This window comes from Nesoenas mayeri (genome assembly GCF_963082525.1).
Source record: "Nesoenas mayeri genome assembly, chromosome: Z".
In the NCBI taxonomy this organism is placed as follows: domain Eukaryota; kingdom Metazoa; phylum Chordata; class Aves; order Columbiformes; family Columbidae; genus Nesoenas; species Nesoenas mayeri.
Genome location: NC_137542.1, coordinates 21,535,364 through 21,552,528, shown reverse-complemented (window position 1 = coordinate 21,552,528; position 17,165 = coordinate 21,535,364). Strand labels below are relative to the sequence as shown.

At 37.9% G+C, this 17,165-nt stretch overlaps 1 protein-coding gene across 1 annotated transcript; it reads left to right on the top strand.

Moving 5' to 3' along the window:
- Positions 1–778: 778 nt before the first annotated feature.
- Positions 779–9,262, top strand: LOC308051860 (programmed cell death 1 ligand 1-like; the record flags this gene model as incomplete). Its single annotated transcript, XM_080362505.1, has 8 exons — positions 779–833; positions 1,495–1,848; positions 2,336–2,617; positions 3,795–3,905; positions 6,450–6,500; positions 7,413–7,478; positions 8,302–8,498; positions 9,197–9,262. The coding sequence occupies 8 exons, from the start codon at positions 779–781 to the stop codon at positions 9,260–9,262; spliced, it is 1,182 nt and encodes a 393-aa protein (XP_080218631.1).
- Positions 9,263–17,165: the final 7,903 nt, after the last annotated feature.

Sequence of the window (17,165 nt, the reverse complement as noted above, 5' to 3'; positions counted from 1 at the left end):
GAGCGTGTGAAGGTTAAAGTGTATGAATCAACATTAATAAGTGTTTCACAATCTTAAGGTGTTGTGTGGGAGTATAAAAGCTATGTCAATGAAGAGGGGGAAAACTGTCAGAAAATTGAAATAATTTACATGTTTAGAGGTAAAGCAGCAGAAAATCAAGACAACAGATCTTGTTTGTAAGCTGACTGTTTTTGTCACTGTTTTACAAAGGTATTATTAATGTGTAAATACTCATTAAGTGATTAATTACCACTTTAATACTGTTCACAATATATGTCACTTCATGAACCCCATTGTAAGTACTGTGAGACCCATGTGTTATAACACAGGGTATATTTGCAGTATGTTAAAGTAAGGTAAAGAGGTGGTGAAAGACTAAGGTCTATTTCTTCCACTGAACTCATGTAGAAAACTCCTCCATTCTACTCCTTTAAGGAGCAACACTCCTTTCTGCAGTTTAGGGGAACAATTGGGTAAGTATTTATCAACTAGTTGACAGATAGTGATAAAGCATATATTTTGCCATAACCAAGGGCAAATGTTTAAAGCAAGTAAAATTAGATGTTCTTCCTGGACACATGCAGAAAGCTTTCTGCCTGATCATCTACTGTAATTAAAGGTGCAATTTTGTCACATTTTCACCTAAAGTGGAATTAAATGCCTTCTGTCCAGTTCTTTGTACGGAGTGACTACCATGTATGCTTTATGGTGCAAATTAGAAAATGAACAGATATTTATATTTATCTATTATTTTATCATTTTAGGTTCTATCTAGATCATGGAAAAGCCTTTGGTTTTGTATATATTTTTATTCTACTGGCGTTTCCTAAATGGTAAGAAGCTGACTTGTAAGAAGTAGCAGAATGTTTAAGTATGTTTTCTTTCCATGTATAAGTACAAAAATGTTAATTTCTCTGTTTTCCTTCAGTTCCAAGTGTTTGGGTTTCTTAATGTTTTAAATAAAATTATCTTAGCATGCTTTTACATTAAACTGTATATGTATGTTTAGTATGTGTGCTTTGACAGAGGGCCAGGTTCAAACCCCTGTCAGTGTTTCAGCATAGACACCATTTCAGACAAGGTACCCTTTGTATTAAGCAAAGCTTTATTTGTGCTGTCAACCTGGGAATTGTCATTTATCGGTTAATGTTGTGTGTAAAAACAATTGACATTTATATAAACAGGACATTCCCATCTGAAGCACTAACAATTGCCTATTACCGTGGCTGTGTTCTGAAAGCAACATCTGGTGAGCTCTGCACACACATGTGCCTGTTTTTAGTACAGCATCACACCATGTGCACACTGTGTTTGCAGGTACAAATGGCCCAGTTTGTCCCAAACTTGGGCAAGTGCATGCAAAACCATTTTACTTTTCTGAACAGGGCAGATACTTTTCATCCCTGAAGTGTCCTATGTATATGGTAAGACGTGACTTCGAAGATTAGGCTTATGACTGGGAAATAATGTTTTCTTCCAAATTTTGTTTTTCAGCTCTGTTCACGGTTGAAGCTCCACAGTCTCTCTACACTGTGGAACATGGGAACAATGTGACCATGGAGTGCACATTCCCAGTGAATGGGAAATTAAAGTTTAGAGATTTAAGCGTCAGCTGGGAAAAGAACGATGAGGAAAAGAAGCAGGTTTATGCACTTCTCAAAGGAGTGGAAGACTTCAAAGACCAGCACAGTGACTTTAAGGGAAGAATAAAATTGTTGAAAGAGAACCTGCACTTGGGACAGTCTCTCCTTCAGATCACTGGCGTGAAGCTCAGAGATGCAGGGGTTTATCACTGTGTTATTGGCTATGGGGGAGCCGACTACAAGACAATCAATCTGAAAGTTACGGGTGAGAGTGCTACTGCGGGAGGTTCAGTGCTATCTGATACTGTTAAAGGATTTCAAAGAAGTCCCTGAAGTAAGACATATCTGGTCTCACATTTAAAGAAACCTCTCCAGAGACAGGAGCTGCCTCATGGCTGTTGCACAGCTGTACGCCTTTGTGTTTCTGTCTTGGTTAGACACATGTTCTGTCCTCTATTTTACATAATGACGTATGAGGAATAGTGTTGCAAAAACCATTTAGACAGGACAAAGACCAGAAAGCTAATGCAATTTTCTTTAACAGTGTCAAAATTATAATAAATCCTATGCCTCTAGTTACCACAGGGAGACTAAATAGTGATATTTACTTTTTCTGTGAGGATAATTATTTACAAAATCCAAGCTGACATACAGAAACCTAGCCCAGAGGCTGTGGGTAATGAAGAGGTGTCTTGCTAAATATGCTGTTCTTCTAGCTTCCTACCAGTAATATTTTTTTTCCATTTGTTTAGCTCCTTATAGAACTATAACCCAAGGAGTGGTGAGCACAAGAGAGAACAAATGGAAGTTGACCTGTCAGTCAGAAGGATACCCACAAGCTGAAGTGATATGGCAAAATGGAGAATATGAAGATTTGACTGATAAGGCAAACACAAGTTATGAAACTGGAAGTGACCAGCTGTATCGTGTGACAAGTACCCTCACAATCAAAAGTAGGATAGATGAGATTTTTTACTGTATATTCTGGAATAAAGAGCTTCAAGAAAATACATCTGCCATTTTACATATAGAAGGTAACATTTCTACATTTCATTTATGGTAATACACTTCAAAGTTCTATGTCATTTTGTCCCCACTGAATTAACTGTGATTTGTTTCTCTTTCCTATTTAATTTTGAAAAGGCTAAAAAGAAATACCTGTGTTGTTAAGTTTTGCTGTTAGTGTACACTTCAACCATATGAACATGTTCATCATGCACGTATGGATGGCATTCAAGGATGGAAATTTTGCATGACCTACAGTCTCATGAAAATTGAGTCTGAGTGTTAAAAATTTCCATTATTTGAAAAGCATGTAGCTCAGAGCCTAGAAATAAAATCCTCCAAGAATGTTCAGTGGAACAATATGGTCTTTTCCTGCCACTGCAGCCTTTGCTTTGAGCATATTTTAATGTAACAAATTGTACACAGTTTTTTTTTTCTTTATTATGAAATCTCTATTGAAGGAAGATGCATGAACAGAGACCTTTTAATTGGGTGCCACTCATACTGCTTTTGCTTTTGGTTATTCTTTTAACTTCTGCATTTTACCCTGTTCTGTTTGCACAAGGTTTAAAACACGCTGGAGACCTAATCCAACTCAAAAATAATAATTCTGTTTATTAGACTGTTATTTGGCCAGGTCATTTCCCTGCTTCTGTTCACCATGGAGTTTTAAAAATGCCTATGGCTGGCACACTTTTTGGGACTGACAAGGGGCGGAAACAGGCAGCTGAGGGTAAGAAAGCCAAGTCATCCTTTCAGTGACTGGTGAGCAGGCAATTTTGTTTTTAACAAGAGATGCCTCTAGGATTCATGGAGGTCACTTACCCTTTGCATTCAGAGCTTTACCAGATGAAAGGGACTCTCTGTTCTCTTTCTCAAGCAGCTGTTTCCTGTAAGTCCTGACGGGAAGCTAAGCTAGATATAACACTTTGTACCTTGGTGATAAGCAGGGTGTGTGACAGGAATCAAAGGCGCTATCATGTGGAATGCAGGAGGAGAAGATAAATATGAATATGTGCTTTTTTTTTCCTTTATTGGGATGAGATAAGGTAGAGTGCATCATCAGCACCTGACCTTAGACACAATGTGAAGTGCTGTAATGACGTCTGAACTGCTCAGAGCAAACATAGTATGGTGAAATTGAAAGAAAAAGGGAGAAGCTTATGCAATTATGTAATGTCTTTTCCACATTTGTTTTTCTCAAAGATTCAGGTGATGGTGTTATGTGGACTGAGAGCAGACGCTTCACTGGAGCAATTCTCATTGTGATTGCTTTCTTTGGATCAGTGCTTCTATTTATGCTCTGCATAAGAAAAGGTATTCAAATTATTTATTTTAGTGTATCTCAGTTATTAATCTATTCTGTTAATTCAACCTTGCAGAGGTGGAATGAGGTAATATGAGTCTGCCTTAGATCTTTTATCCTGAAACCACTAACTTTTTACCATATTGTTTATTTATTTTTCTTTATCTGACTTGTTTAAATACTAGCAAGTGAGCAGGGTGGAACGGATTGTCAGCCCCGCACAAACCACTTACCCAGACATCTCTGTTTTCTTACAGGTAATGATATAAATAGTAAGATTAGTGTCTAACCTGTTCAAACATCAAAGTACAGCTTATGTACCTACTGGAAACAGCAATTTCCTGTTCTGGGGTTCCCTTTGACTGGGGACCAGAATGCTTTGAGCAGACAGGGCATTGGAGGTGTTTCATGTTTGTGGTATTTTTTTCCTGCATTCTTTGAAAAATTTCACTGAACTATGAGCACATGTATTTTTAAGTATTCTAATCGTTAAGAATTCTACATATATGATTATTCTGGTTAAAGCACCATAAAGATTGTGAGCTACAGATGAAATTATATATCCAAGGTTTTGAGTCTGAGAGACTCTTATTTTCACAAGACGGAATATTCCCACTGTGGCTTCATACTACTTGATTAATTTCTTTGTTAATTTTGAACCTTTTTCAGTTCACTTCACTGACTTGAATTGGCCATTTTCAGTATCACAGTATGCTGAAAAGCTAAAGCATGGGTGGTACTTGCGAGGTAGCCAAACTTGCTAGGTAACCAAAGAAAAATCTTGTAGAAATAATTTTTAGGGTATCTGGGTGTGCAAAGAGTATAGTTTGTGCCCAAATTAAAGAAAAAGTGTTTGAAATGTGTTTCTTAACCTGAAGTCAGTACCGTTACTTTATTTTTTTTTAAATTCCCTGGGAAGAAGTTAAGTGTGTTTAAGGATTTTATAGTCAGGGGTATTTTTACTCTTCATTTTAACAGATGCGATAAGGTCATGCAGGTCTCAGAACATCCACAGGATTAACTTCAAAGTGTCAAAAGGAAAGTGTATTTTGCTGACAATTCTGATTTTGCCCAGAACTCTTCCTTCTGAATGACAAATTTGTGCATTTTTTTAGCTGATGTGTAGCTACTTATTTTTTTCCAAATAAGTTTTTTTGTGCATTTGTTTGTTGTTGTTGTTTATTGTTTTGTTTTGTTTGTTTGTTTTTGGTCAAGTTGTCTACAGACAGAAAGTACAAGAGTCATTGAAGCTGCTGTACTACCCTTAGCATTATAGTATCATACTGGTATGATCCTGTAAATTATTACCACAAATTCTCCAAAAAACCTGAACAAGATAGCTGACTAAATGCTCCTCTTGAAATTCTTTAATTTTATAGGAGATATAAATGTGTGTAGCTAGTACAAAATTCAGCTGTAACTAATGCAAAGGCTTGTTGCGCCATCTTTTCAAGTGGTATCTCAAAAGCTTTGACACTAAGAGAGGTGTACTTTCTGAGGCAGAATAGCAGAACTGTTGGTTTTCCTGTCTACCAGCTCTCTTTTCCACAGTGAAAACCAGAAACAGCCCTAATTTCTGTCTGAGTATTACACAAAACCATCTATGAGCAAAATCTACACTGAGTGTTCAACTTCCATAAAATAAATACAACATAGAACTGAATGTGGATATTCAGTGGTTTCATCACAAACTCATCTTGTGCATTGGTGCTATAGAAACATGGCCTAGGAGAAGTGTTCATAAGCCTAAGAGGCTTGCATGTGATGCTAACAGGCTGCAGAAGACCTGTAGATAACCCTGCATGTATATACTTGTCCTAAGAACGTTATAGGAATAGGAGCAGAATATGAAAGTGGAAGAAGGGACAGCAAAATCCTTGACTTCTCGGAAGATTCCCATCTGGGGATTTCAGTGAAGATCAGAATTTTCCTAGGTTGTTGAGTAATATTTATTGTTTTTCTATATACATGAGAATGTATATACATGTAATAATGTATGTGATTATCCTGATTATGTTATATATGTGTTTGTGTGTGTGATAAACCACAAGCTGATTCAGAAGCTAAAGTAATACTGGCAGTTTGTGGTGGTGTTTGTTTATTTGTTTTGGGGGGTGGCAGGGTTTGTTTGTTTTTTTTTTTAAGCAGGCTGTCCTAGATTATGATTTCAGAATGGAACCTCTCTGGAATATGGGCTTTTATCCCTTCAAAAAGCACTGAGAAGGTAGTCCCTTTCTTGTTCCCTGTTACCTATTACGTTCAAATTCTGGGTGAAAAATTGCAATGGAAAATCACTTGAACAAGTATTTTCCAGTGATGCTAGTGTATAGTATCAATGAATTCTGTCTTAGGAATGACAAAAGGAAACCGGAAATGAAAACTGACAGACTGTGACCACTGAAGAATATACTTTAAAGTCTTTGAAGAAATTGTTTTGAGAACCCCTGATTATACTGTAGTATGTGTGCCCTTCCCATTAGTGTGCTTAAGCCCAATTTAGATCTAAAGTAAGTATTTTGTTTTCTTTTTGATTTTTCTCTCTTATTTTCTTTCAGCTGGAGCACATATGGACAACAGGACACGTGCAACTTGTTCATCAATAGCAAGTATGTACATACAGCATAAACATAGCTCAGTGTGATTCTTGTGGGAATAATTGCTTGAGAATTCACTTTGTAAGCTGACAAACAAATGCAGATTTACATTCAACTTTCATTTTGCAATCTACTTCTCATTTATGTAACAACTATAAATTACAAAGGAGTGACTTTTCATTACTATGTCAGCTTCTTGAAAGGAAATTATGAAAGAAAGCATACTTGTTCCAGGAGCAGATGCAGTCCTGGTATGCACAAGCAAAGGACAGTGTGGTGTGCTGTGTTTTGGAAAGTCCATGACAGGATGGGACATGCTCCCTGGAGCATATACCTGAGGATGGCAGCACATCCTGGTGTGCAGACACTGTGTTCAAATTTGAGCCATGTTGGCATGGTGCTGTAGTTTTCTCCAGTATTATAGTAAGGGTCTTCAGCACAACATTAAGGACACAGGATTTGGCTCTGATGAGAGAAACACAGCAAAAGCTTCAGCTTCCATAACCGTTTCTTTTTCGTCCCATTGAAATACTGATGCTATTTGCTATAAGCAAAGCTCAGTGAATATCCAGAACCACCATGACAGTGAGAAATGGAGGAGGTTTTTCTTTTCTTTTGTTTTTTTTTTTTTTTTCTTTTTCCTAAGTTGTATGGTTTTATTTGGTGACAACTTCAAATGAAAGTACAGTGTGAGTGTTAACTCATAATAACAGTTTTCTTTTTTTTTCCCCCTAAGAAAATCTCTCTTGAGAATATTTGTGCAAAACGGACACAATATTCAGTATTAATCTCTTCTCCTGATCGTCATTTAAGTCACTTAGTTTCTGGGCAGCCCAAGATAGCAGCTTTTAACCAAAATTTATCACTGTGTGAAAAGTTTAAGCTATGCTTACTCTTATCTGTATGCATGTCATTTGTTTAAAGAGCTGTCAAAAGATAAGGATACACATGACTGCAGAGACACTTCTTTTGAAGAAGAAGAGCTGAAATGTAAGTATAAATGATAAAGGGAAAAATAGTCGCAAATTGCACACAGCATAGATCATTCATGATCATCAGAGCCTTGATTCATAGCTGGTTTATTTAGTCACTTGTTTCAACAGACAGAGCCTTCAAGAGAAGTACAGCCTCCCATTTTCTGTCTTAGAAACTCACTGTCATGAGTCATTATGTACTGGAAGTTGTACCAAATAATTAATCTGGTTTTAAAAATGAAAAGCCATGTGAAGGAAGAAGTGATGTGAAGATATATAATAACCCAAATTAGTCTTTTCCCTAGCTCACACTTTTGCTACAGAAACAGTTGTTACAGCACAACTGAAGGAGTGGTGATGGCAATAGGGAGGGTGACCTTAACCCCTCACAGATGCTCAAGCAAGTCTTAAGCTGTGAGATTGTGTCTCGGTAAAGCAAGAAAATAAATGATCAAATCTTTGAAATCTCTGAAAACATACTGTGGTGTGGAACAGAAGGGTGCAGTTATTGAGGTTTTTCTTTCACGCTCTTGCTGACTTCTAAAGCACTTAAGTGAATTACATCCCAAATCCCTCCCTGCCACACTGTACTGTAGCAAACATAAACAAAGGTAAGCACACTGGTCCTGCAGGTACAGATCTCCAAGTCAAAGAGATCTCCCACTTGGGGTTACGCTGCCAGGGACACCGCCTGTCATCCTCTACTTCAGGGTGACAATAAACTGTAGCAAATTCTCTCTATTAGCCCCCCGCCCTCCCCACTAAGGAAAGTGCATGGGAGGAAAAGGGAGAGAGACTTACAAGTTGGAAAGTTAAAAATGCTTTACTAATACTACTAGTAAACGCAGAAAATAATGCAAAATACACAGAACCAACACTGAATTTCCTGGGGTCGCACAGCAGCCCAGTGGTGGAGCTGGTGTCGCTCCAGCGGCTCCAGGACAGGCACCTGGAAGTCCTGGGCTGGATTCCGCAGCAAACCTGGGCTGGATTTAGGGATGCGCAGACTGGAAAGAGGCCGAGGATTGAAAGCATAGTAAGCAGGGTCCTCTTCAGATACCAGACATGGGCAAAGAACACTAGTATCTCGCGATCTCCCACTTCCATATGGTGTATGACGTGTATGGGATGGAATACCTAGCTGGTCAGTTTGGCTCACCTGTTCTGTCTGCATCTCCCTGCAAGTATGACCCCCTCACTTACAGGATGTGCAAAATTTATCAGTGACTTTGGCTGCCATAGCAATAAGGATGAACCTGGGCCTTTTCTGCATTCTAGTCCTGCTGTTTTCAGCTCTGGAGGAAATACTGTCCAAAAAACATGCAGCAGTTACTTAGAAGAACTTAGCTGAAAGTAAATTTCACTAAAAAAGGATTGGTCTTATTTTAAACAAAACCAGAACATGAACAGATAGACCACTGAATGTATCTGAGAGTCTTCAAAAGAAGATTTTAAAAGAATGGGGGACCTCAGCCACAACAATTTCAGGGTATTTGCTGAAGAGCACTTCCCACCAGTGTATTTGAACTATCATTTTATTTCCTTCCATGATCATCTTCTTTTTCTATTTGAGATTTTTATTAATTTCATTTTACATTTTTAATTTTTACAATGGAGGAATTTTTTTTTTGGTACCTCCAAACTCTGGGAAAGAGTCCCAAAGCCGTGAAATGTTCTGTGTCTTCATAACTTTGTAATCTGATATTTTTTTAAACATAATTCTTCCTTTTACAGGTAAGAAAATTGAGAAGACCTAAAGAAAAGAGGGGACGCATTTTTTCCTCAGTGGTGAAAGTTTGACAGCTCAGGTGTTCTATTTTCTGTATATTAATGGGGATATTAATTATTTGTTTTTACTCTGTGATGGCAATCTTCTTTCATATTGTTGTAACTCAGGAAAAACTGCAATGAAGTTAATAGAATTATTACAGTATAAAAAGTCCTTGGGTTCAGGCTTCTGTAGATGTGACTAAGTATGAAGGTATTTATTTAAATATCCAGGTTTCTGTGGTCTCAAGTTTATGCACTTTCGAAGACACACTTCATTAAAAAGGTCTTTAAGGTAAAGCACTTTAGGTCTGTGACCATCCTGAATTTCACAGTTAGTTCTTGAACAGGCCATCTTCTGGACTTGTTTTTTTCTTTCCCTGCCTGAGCTCTCAGTTACCTGCAGAGATTTTGTTTTCCAGCTTATGAAGAAATTTTTCAATGTTTTGATCCTTGTAAGAGAAAACAGTGCAGCAAGACAAGCTACTGCACAGACAGGGCATTTTCTGTCCCTCCTGTGGATCTTCAAATACAAGATACTCACAGCTAAACCTGAAATAGATGCTGTAACCCTTTTGGCAACTACAGTTTGGAAATTATTACGGAACTTCTTGATTACTTTCTCTGAAAAGTGTTTCAGGGATTTTATTTCCTCGTGATACAGCTGGGACTACTGGCTTATTGGTCATTACTATTCTGATTCACCATGTGGGGATAATGCAACTCATCGGATCTCCAGGAAGAACAGCTTTCGATTTGGACTGTTTATTTGTTCATCATGAAATATATGCTCATGTGATTACTTAAGAAATCCTGAGGGAACATGCTCCTGGATCCCATTTCTTAAGCTATTGCTTTTTTTTTTACATTTTGCTAAGTGCATAGCTGCTTTTTTTTGGTCATACTCTGATGAAAATTATTTATTACAATGCTATTCACAATTATATTTTTGTAATAAAATAAGTTTTGGTTTTCTTGTGTTTTTTCCTATTCTCTCTGACTTGTTAATAAGTAGTGTCAATACTACTTGTGCTTTTTCTGGGAAAATCAGGTATCTAAGATTTGGGTATAGAATAGTGTTTACACCAATGTCATCCCTCTAATGGCTCCCACAAAGAAGAGACAGTGGAGAACTGGAATCTCATTGGACTCAGGTTTTACTTTTCAGTTTAAAATAAATGAGTCTATTGTGGAGTCTTAAGGATATGAATGCAGCCCTCAGCCTGCGGCTTCACTACTGGCAGCATTCAATCTAGCTAATGCGTTGTGTTTAATACATCTCAGCAACCTGCCTTATATAGTAGGATAGAGAAATGCATGTCATAGCCATAATGATGTTGGCAGGCATGAGTTAAATAAAGTAGTTACTCTAAAAAGATTTCCCTAATCCATTGCAAAGCTTGCTGTTTGATTCTTCAAGGATGCTGTATGAACCTGAACATTCCCTCCTGCTTCCCAGTATGCTTTTTGAGGCCACAGTCTGGGTGCCACTGATGGCAATGGCCAATTTTAAATTGTTCCCAGACTGCAAGAATGGCTTTGGAAATATTAAGTGCCACCTGTAGAAAAAGCACTGACTCCCCTCAACACACAAATATAGTTCCATATCGCCATATTAGTAATTCCCTTTCATTTTCTGCTTCCTCTTTGAGACTGCAATAGCTGCTTGCATATTAAAGTGAAAAGTCTACTCCTTTTGGCTCTTATCAACCTTTGCAAGGCAATGCTATTAGTACATGCTTAATGTCATGGAACCAAAGTCAAAGTCTTTATCAAACTCCACTGGATGGGAGGAGCTGTCGCATTTATCTTTTCCTAGCAAGAGAAAAGGTAAGTTATTGTTGACAGTGCTGTATATCAGATGAGTGAGATAATGAAATGAGGGGATATAAATATTTTTAAGTTCTGCAGCTGAACTCTACCATCCAAAATGCCAGTGCTTGAATTCCTGAGTGGTTGATAGGAAGCTGCTTCTTCATTAGAAAAGCAGGATGTGTGGTGGATAACACATGATGTGAAAAGTCCTGTCCTCTCTAAACAAGCTCTACCCTATCTTTCTCTGACATCCAAGCCACAACTTGTCTAATCTAGTTTTAGTCCTTTTACAAATTATGCTTTTAGGATAAGCTGAGTTTCTTGGCTTAATTTTTCTGAATACAGAGAGATGGGCCTACATGTTCATCCTCCAATGCCATGATTTTTTTTGGCACAATTACTTTCCAGTCGTGACAGAGGGAGAATACATGCCTGAGTGTTAGATCATGAGAACTAGGTGAGAGGAAATCCTACCTGATCCTAACATAAGAAATGTAGATAAGCACTATATTTGTAATTAAATTTTCTCCTTCAGTTAATAATTTTTGAATGCTACTTCAGTGTTTTTGGATATCTGGAAAAAAGAAATCCAGCACGAAGCTAGAGCAGACTCGGCTTCAGTAAGTTACATTTTGCTTCCTCGTAGTCAAGCATTGTTAGACGCCCACAAGTGCTCAGAAAAGCCTCATACATGTGCACATTCTAAACTGCCTTATTGGTATTTGAGTTGAGAACTTAGTCATTTGAAAAATGTAATTATGAACCAGTCTAGTGGCCTGTTTTGTGATGTGGCATTTAATTCTGTAGAATATGAATACAATTACTAATAACAATTACATTAAAGAATAACTAATAAGAAGAAAAATAGAATCATTACTATTGACCTGCAGGGCTTTTCATGGAGCAGCATGGAGAATGTGTGTCCCTTTTCCCTTTTGGCCAAAAAACAAATTTTCATATCCTTCAGTAATATGTACCAATGGTGCATCATCCAAGCATAGGCTAACGAGCAAAATAGCAGAGATGGTAACAGTGGAACTTCTGCTTTTGCAGATGTTAACCATGAGACTTCTGGTTTAGCAGCATCTTATCCCTGGTTCCTTGTCTCTCTCTCTATTTCTCTGGTCCTGCAATCCAGGTGATTTTCCCAGCCAAGTCCCTGTCAGGTAATGCTGGGTTAATGAGATGCCCAAGGAAGGTCACTGGCTCTTGAGCAATTGCACTCGCTCAGAATGTGTAGAAGATGGTGATGGTGACTGTGAAGTAGCTTTTGGGGCACGTTTTCTGCCAGGTGGGAAGAGAACAAGGAACTCTTGTTTTCCTTCCAGAAGTCTCAATATTTGCAGGGAAACTAGACACATAGAAGCAGAGGAGGTAGAGATTCCTCAGCAAACAAGTGAGGGTGTTGTGGAAGGGGTAGGCGAGGAAGGCGCTCATCAGAAGAGAAGGAACACAGTGACTGACAAAACAAGGCTTCCCTGAGGACTTCTTGCAGGTAGAGATTCTCCCTTAGTAGGACACTGGAATTCTGAAAAGGTGTTTGCTGGGAATCGCCATGACTCCATCTGGGACATTCATCTGCTATAGTGTCTCTGACAGAGGGTTATCTCCAGCCTTTCTCACCTCGAAACGCCTACAGGCTCTGCACAACCATTAATCTGATGAAAGTTAAGAAGATGTAACTTGATATTTTCATTAATGCAGAACAGTCCTAGTAAAAGCAATTTCAGACACCAAGGCTGTATACTGCTCTAAATGAGTATAAATCCAGCAAAAAAACAATGTGTGTAATTTAAAGTAGAATTTGAGCACACAAGTTTTACAGGGTGTTTTGAATAAACTTGTTTGGATGCACATTCTTAGCAATACAGAACCCTGAACTCAGAGTACATTCAGCATGAAACTGGAACTACTCACAAATTCCTAAGAAACTTGGTGATTTCCTTTTAACAGTCACTTGGTTTGTGACATAAGGCCAAATAAGATCAGCCAATAAGCTGTGCTGTCAGTGCATGTTCTAAACTGATCATGAGAGCTGGGTAGCTTCTGCTATCGTGCAAATGGATTAGAGCTACTTTGTAAAACTTCGAAAATCTTAGCTGTTATATGAACCTGATTTTTCCAATGACTGCATAAAGATCTGATGTGAGTATAACACTGCTAAAATGCAAATTGATATTTACTGTATTTCTGACTGATGGATTGCAGATTTTTTTCCTACATCCTTAAGATTTGCTTAAATTATTTTCAAATTATTTGTGGGGAGTGGGCTCTGATTCTGAACCAGAGGTTGCATAAGTCAGACCCTAAAGGTCCATATAACTTCAAATCCTGGGGAATAAAGAGTTTTAAATGCTGAATCTGTCTTTCAATCCAATTTCTTGTCATAAGTGAAGGCAGAAGAGTGGTGCTAGCGAATCTCTTCAGTTTACACATTTGGCTGTTGCTATCTGTAAATCATTCTGAATTTCAGGGAAGAGTTGTAACAATAAAAAAAATCTGTATTTATTTGTATTTATATCTTCCTACTTACTTTCTTTTTGTTGTTACCGCATATGATAGGTTGTTTTGATTGTACAGCAAGTCTGGGGACTTTCACATTCCGCACTCCTAGGAGGGGCACAGGCTAGGAAGAGGAAAATTTCTTGTGCTTCTCTGAAAAATCTACAGCAGCTGGAGAGATGAAAACAAAATCTGCAGTGTATCATGACACATTGGTAGCCTGTGTTTTTCAGTGCTATTGCTAAGAGCTGGAAGTTAGGTGTTCTCCATAATAAATAGCTGCGTTTTAAATGATATTTTCTGTTACAAAATTTCCACCCAATCTTATCCTAGTATCTATGGCGAAAAAAAATAATTGAGGTTATATTAAAATTATTGTATTTTACGTTGAACAAAAAAGGTGACAGTGAAAAAGATACAACAGGTAACAAACAATTCAGGGAAAGCGAATACTCAGAGCAAGGAAGAGCAAAGAAGAAAGTGAAAAGTGACATCTGTTCACCTGGAGGCTGAAGTGACATGGAGACTAAAATGATGCAAATAGGCTGTCACAGGTGATGCAAACAGTAGAACGACTGCATAGTGAGGTGTACAACAAGGGACTGCAATGAGAGTGCAACAGCAGAGAAGGAACAGCAGGCAAGAAGGTGCATGGTTGAGGTGGGTTGAGGAGAATGAGGACAAAAGACTGTGTTCGCAGGACATACTGAGACAGGAATGAGAAACAAGCTTTGAACAAAGGTTAATATGCACTGCTATTTTTAAATGAAATCCCTGAAATAGAAACAGAACACCCTATTTCTGACGGTGAGGTATAGAATAGATGTCATTTGTATGAGAATCTAATGCTGACTTTCTGTTGCTTATTTGTTATTTATTTTCTGACCTCGGATTTTAAAAACTATTTATTTATTTATTTATCTCTTTATTTATTTATTTTTTAACTGGATCCTTCACTGAAAGAAAAATCAGTCTGGTGATTTCATGATGAAGTAGAAGAGGTTTTGTCTTTTTGAACATGTGAGAATTTTGGAAGGAAGCTTTTGAAATCAGAAGATGCACAGAAAACAAAGAAGTTTCAGTAACAGAGAGAGACAAGGAAAGCAAACAGTGGCTGGGGACCCTTCAGTCTTCTGCAGTGTACATGTGTGTATGAGAAGACAGTCTGTTTTCCAACAAAAGGAGCATAAAACTCAGTTTAATGCAGGAAGATCTGATTTACATCAAAACAAACTAACTTAGGCATGAGAAGCAGTACAGTCACTTTAGCCTGATATTGCTCTGGCAATTTCTTTTGGCCAAAAGGAGCCATGGTAAGATGCCATGTTAACACAGCTTGATTGCTTCTCATATTCAGGTGATTTATCTTTGTTGGCATTGCATTGTGCTTTGTGCATGCAATATCTTTGCAGTACAAAAATAGAAAGGCTGTAGAAGGAGAGGGAATAGGAAAAGAGTGATTTGAGCTGATCTCTATAACCTTAGAGAGTATGTCAGCAACAGAGCAAAAATGTTGAATGTAGGAATGAACCAATCAATAGCAAGATTGCTGTTTCAAATCTGTAACAAAGTCCATCAGCTCAAGATTCCTCATCAGTCTTTCAGATCACCTGAAATACATTGTTTGCTGAAATGCGCTTGACAGTTCACATGGAGGTGGGCAGTGGGCATCTGGCCAGCCTGCTGATGTCACTGTCCTCCTCCCAGCTGTGGGGTCCAATGTCCCCACTTTCTTCCAGGAACTTCGTAAGAACACATGTGTTATATCTGCTAAAACTGAGCATGGTCACATCACAAGTGCTGTCAATGTTCTAACTTGGTCTGCAGAGAAATACAGTACAAACAAGGTCTACAATACCTATCACAAAATCATAGAATGGTTTGGGTTGGAAGGGACTTCAAAGGGTCATCTAGTCCAAGCCCTCTGCAATGAGCAGGGACAATTATAGCAAGGCTACTAACCAAAGGTGGTGCCAGGGGGTCTTAGGTCTTATACTAAGATGATCCTTTTATCTGAGGAAAGCAGTATAACCTTTCAGATAAACAGATGAAAGGAACAGAATTGAAATCACAGTTCACATTATTCAGATGTGGGTTTCAATCTTTACTACTGAGGAGAAGATAGCAAAATATTCCGTGTTCTCCATGTTCCTTTGCTTACAAAGCTTCTTGAAAACTCTTCAATATTGTCAACATTGTGGGAGTTATCACTAACTGAGGTCAAATCAATCTTAACACTTCTGACCGCATTGGTGCCAACTTCCCTTGTCAACTCGCTGTGCTTAACAACCTGAGTGTTACCTGCAAATAGGATCCAGTAGGCATAATAATAATGAACATGTGCCAAAGAGATCTGTACAAATCACGGCTACTTCAAAGAAGTATCCTAGGTTTTACTCAAGAGCTCCATGGTTTAAGCACACAGAAGAGTTTGATGTTTCCCTTTGCCATCACTTTTACCTCCTAAAAGCATCCTTCTCACATACAGCTCTGTTAGAACAAGCACCTATTCACTTCTGTCTGTAGAAGATAATGAAATCTGTATTTTATGTTGAAAACTGAATAATATGTTGAAAACAATATTGTGGCCTAGAGCATAGAGCTTGTGTAGTTTGAAATGGGAATGCAAAATCTAAATTTAATGAGGGAACAAGAAACAGCTTTCTCACTTCTTACCAGGAGAATTTTGGGAAACCACTTGAGATTTTATGTGAGCTAGTGCATTCCTTTGGCCAAAAAAGACTTTTTTTGGTTGTTTGTTTGTTTGAGATAAGGACCAAAGTCATAGCCTTGATCCATTGAATAAAAAGGAAGAAAACAGTTTTGTTTTCACCTCTGGTGGAATTTTAGCAATTTATTATCATTGCCCTCTGGATTTCACTCAGTATTCACTAAGAATATTTATTAGAATTATGTTCCTTTTGCTTTTGGGCAAAAAGAGTCAAGCATTGGTTTAAACTTAGTACTTCCAGTAAAATGAAAAAGCTGTATAGAAAGAAGATTATTTTGCTCCCTTTTCCCATGTATATTGTCATGCCTTTGTTTTCATTGTTCTCATTCAAATTTTGATTTTTGGACCCTACATCTTTTGGACCCTACACTATTATAACTCCTAAAAAGCCATTATGGTTTTTAAATGCCTATGGTTAGGCATTTATATTTATAGGCATAGTAATAGGCATAAATGCCTATTGCTATGATTTTCATCATGTCAACACTTAGAGGTTTATTCAGCTTCGTTTTCAGAATCACAGAGCACTGGGTGAAAACTTGCTTTATCTTCCACAGGTTGGCTGGGAAATTCATTTACTGACAGGATGCAAATTGCCGTTGAAATGTCATGTGGCTTCTTCCAGTTCTCAGATGTGGATTTCAATTCCTAACTTTGCAGCCAGAACCACTAAGTGCTGGTTTTTACAGTGCAGTGTTCCTTAGTTGTATGCCTGTGAAGTTGTAACACACAGATGAGGACCAGACTTCAGAAATGGCCTTTTGCTCACAGGAAAAAACAAAAGACAGTTCTGTTCATGAACTTGTTGGGATTGTTGTGTTAAAAGGACTGCTGCATAACAGTGCATGGCATATGTTTTACAAAAGATAGGGAGAGAATGAAGGCTTT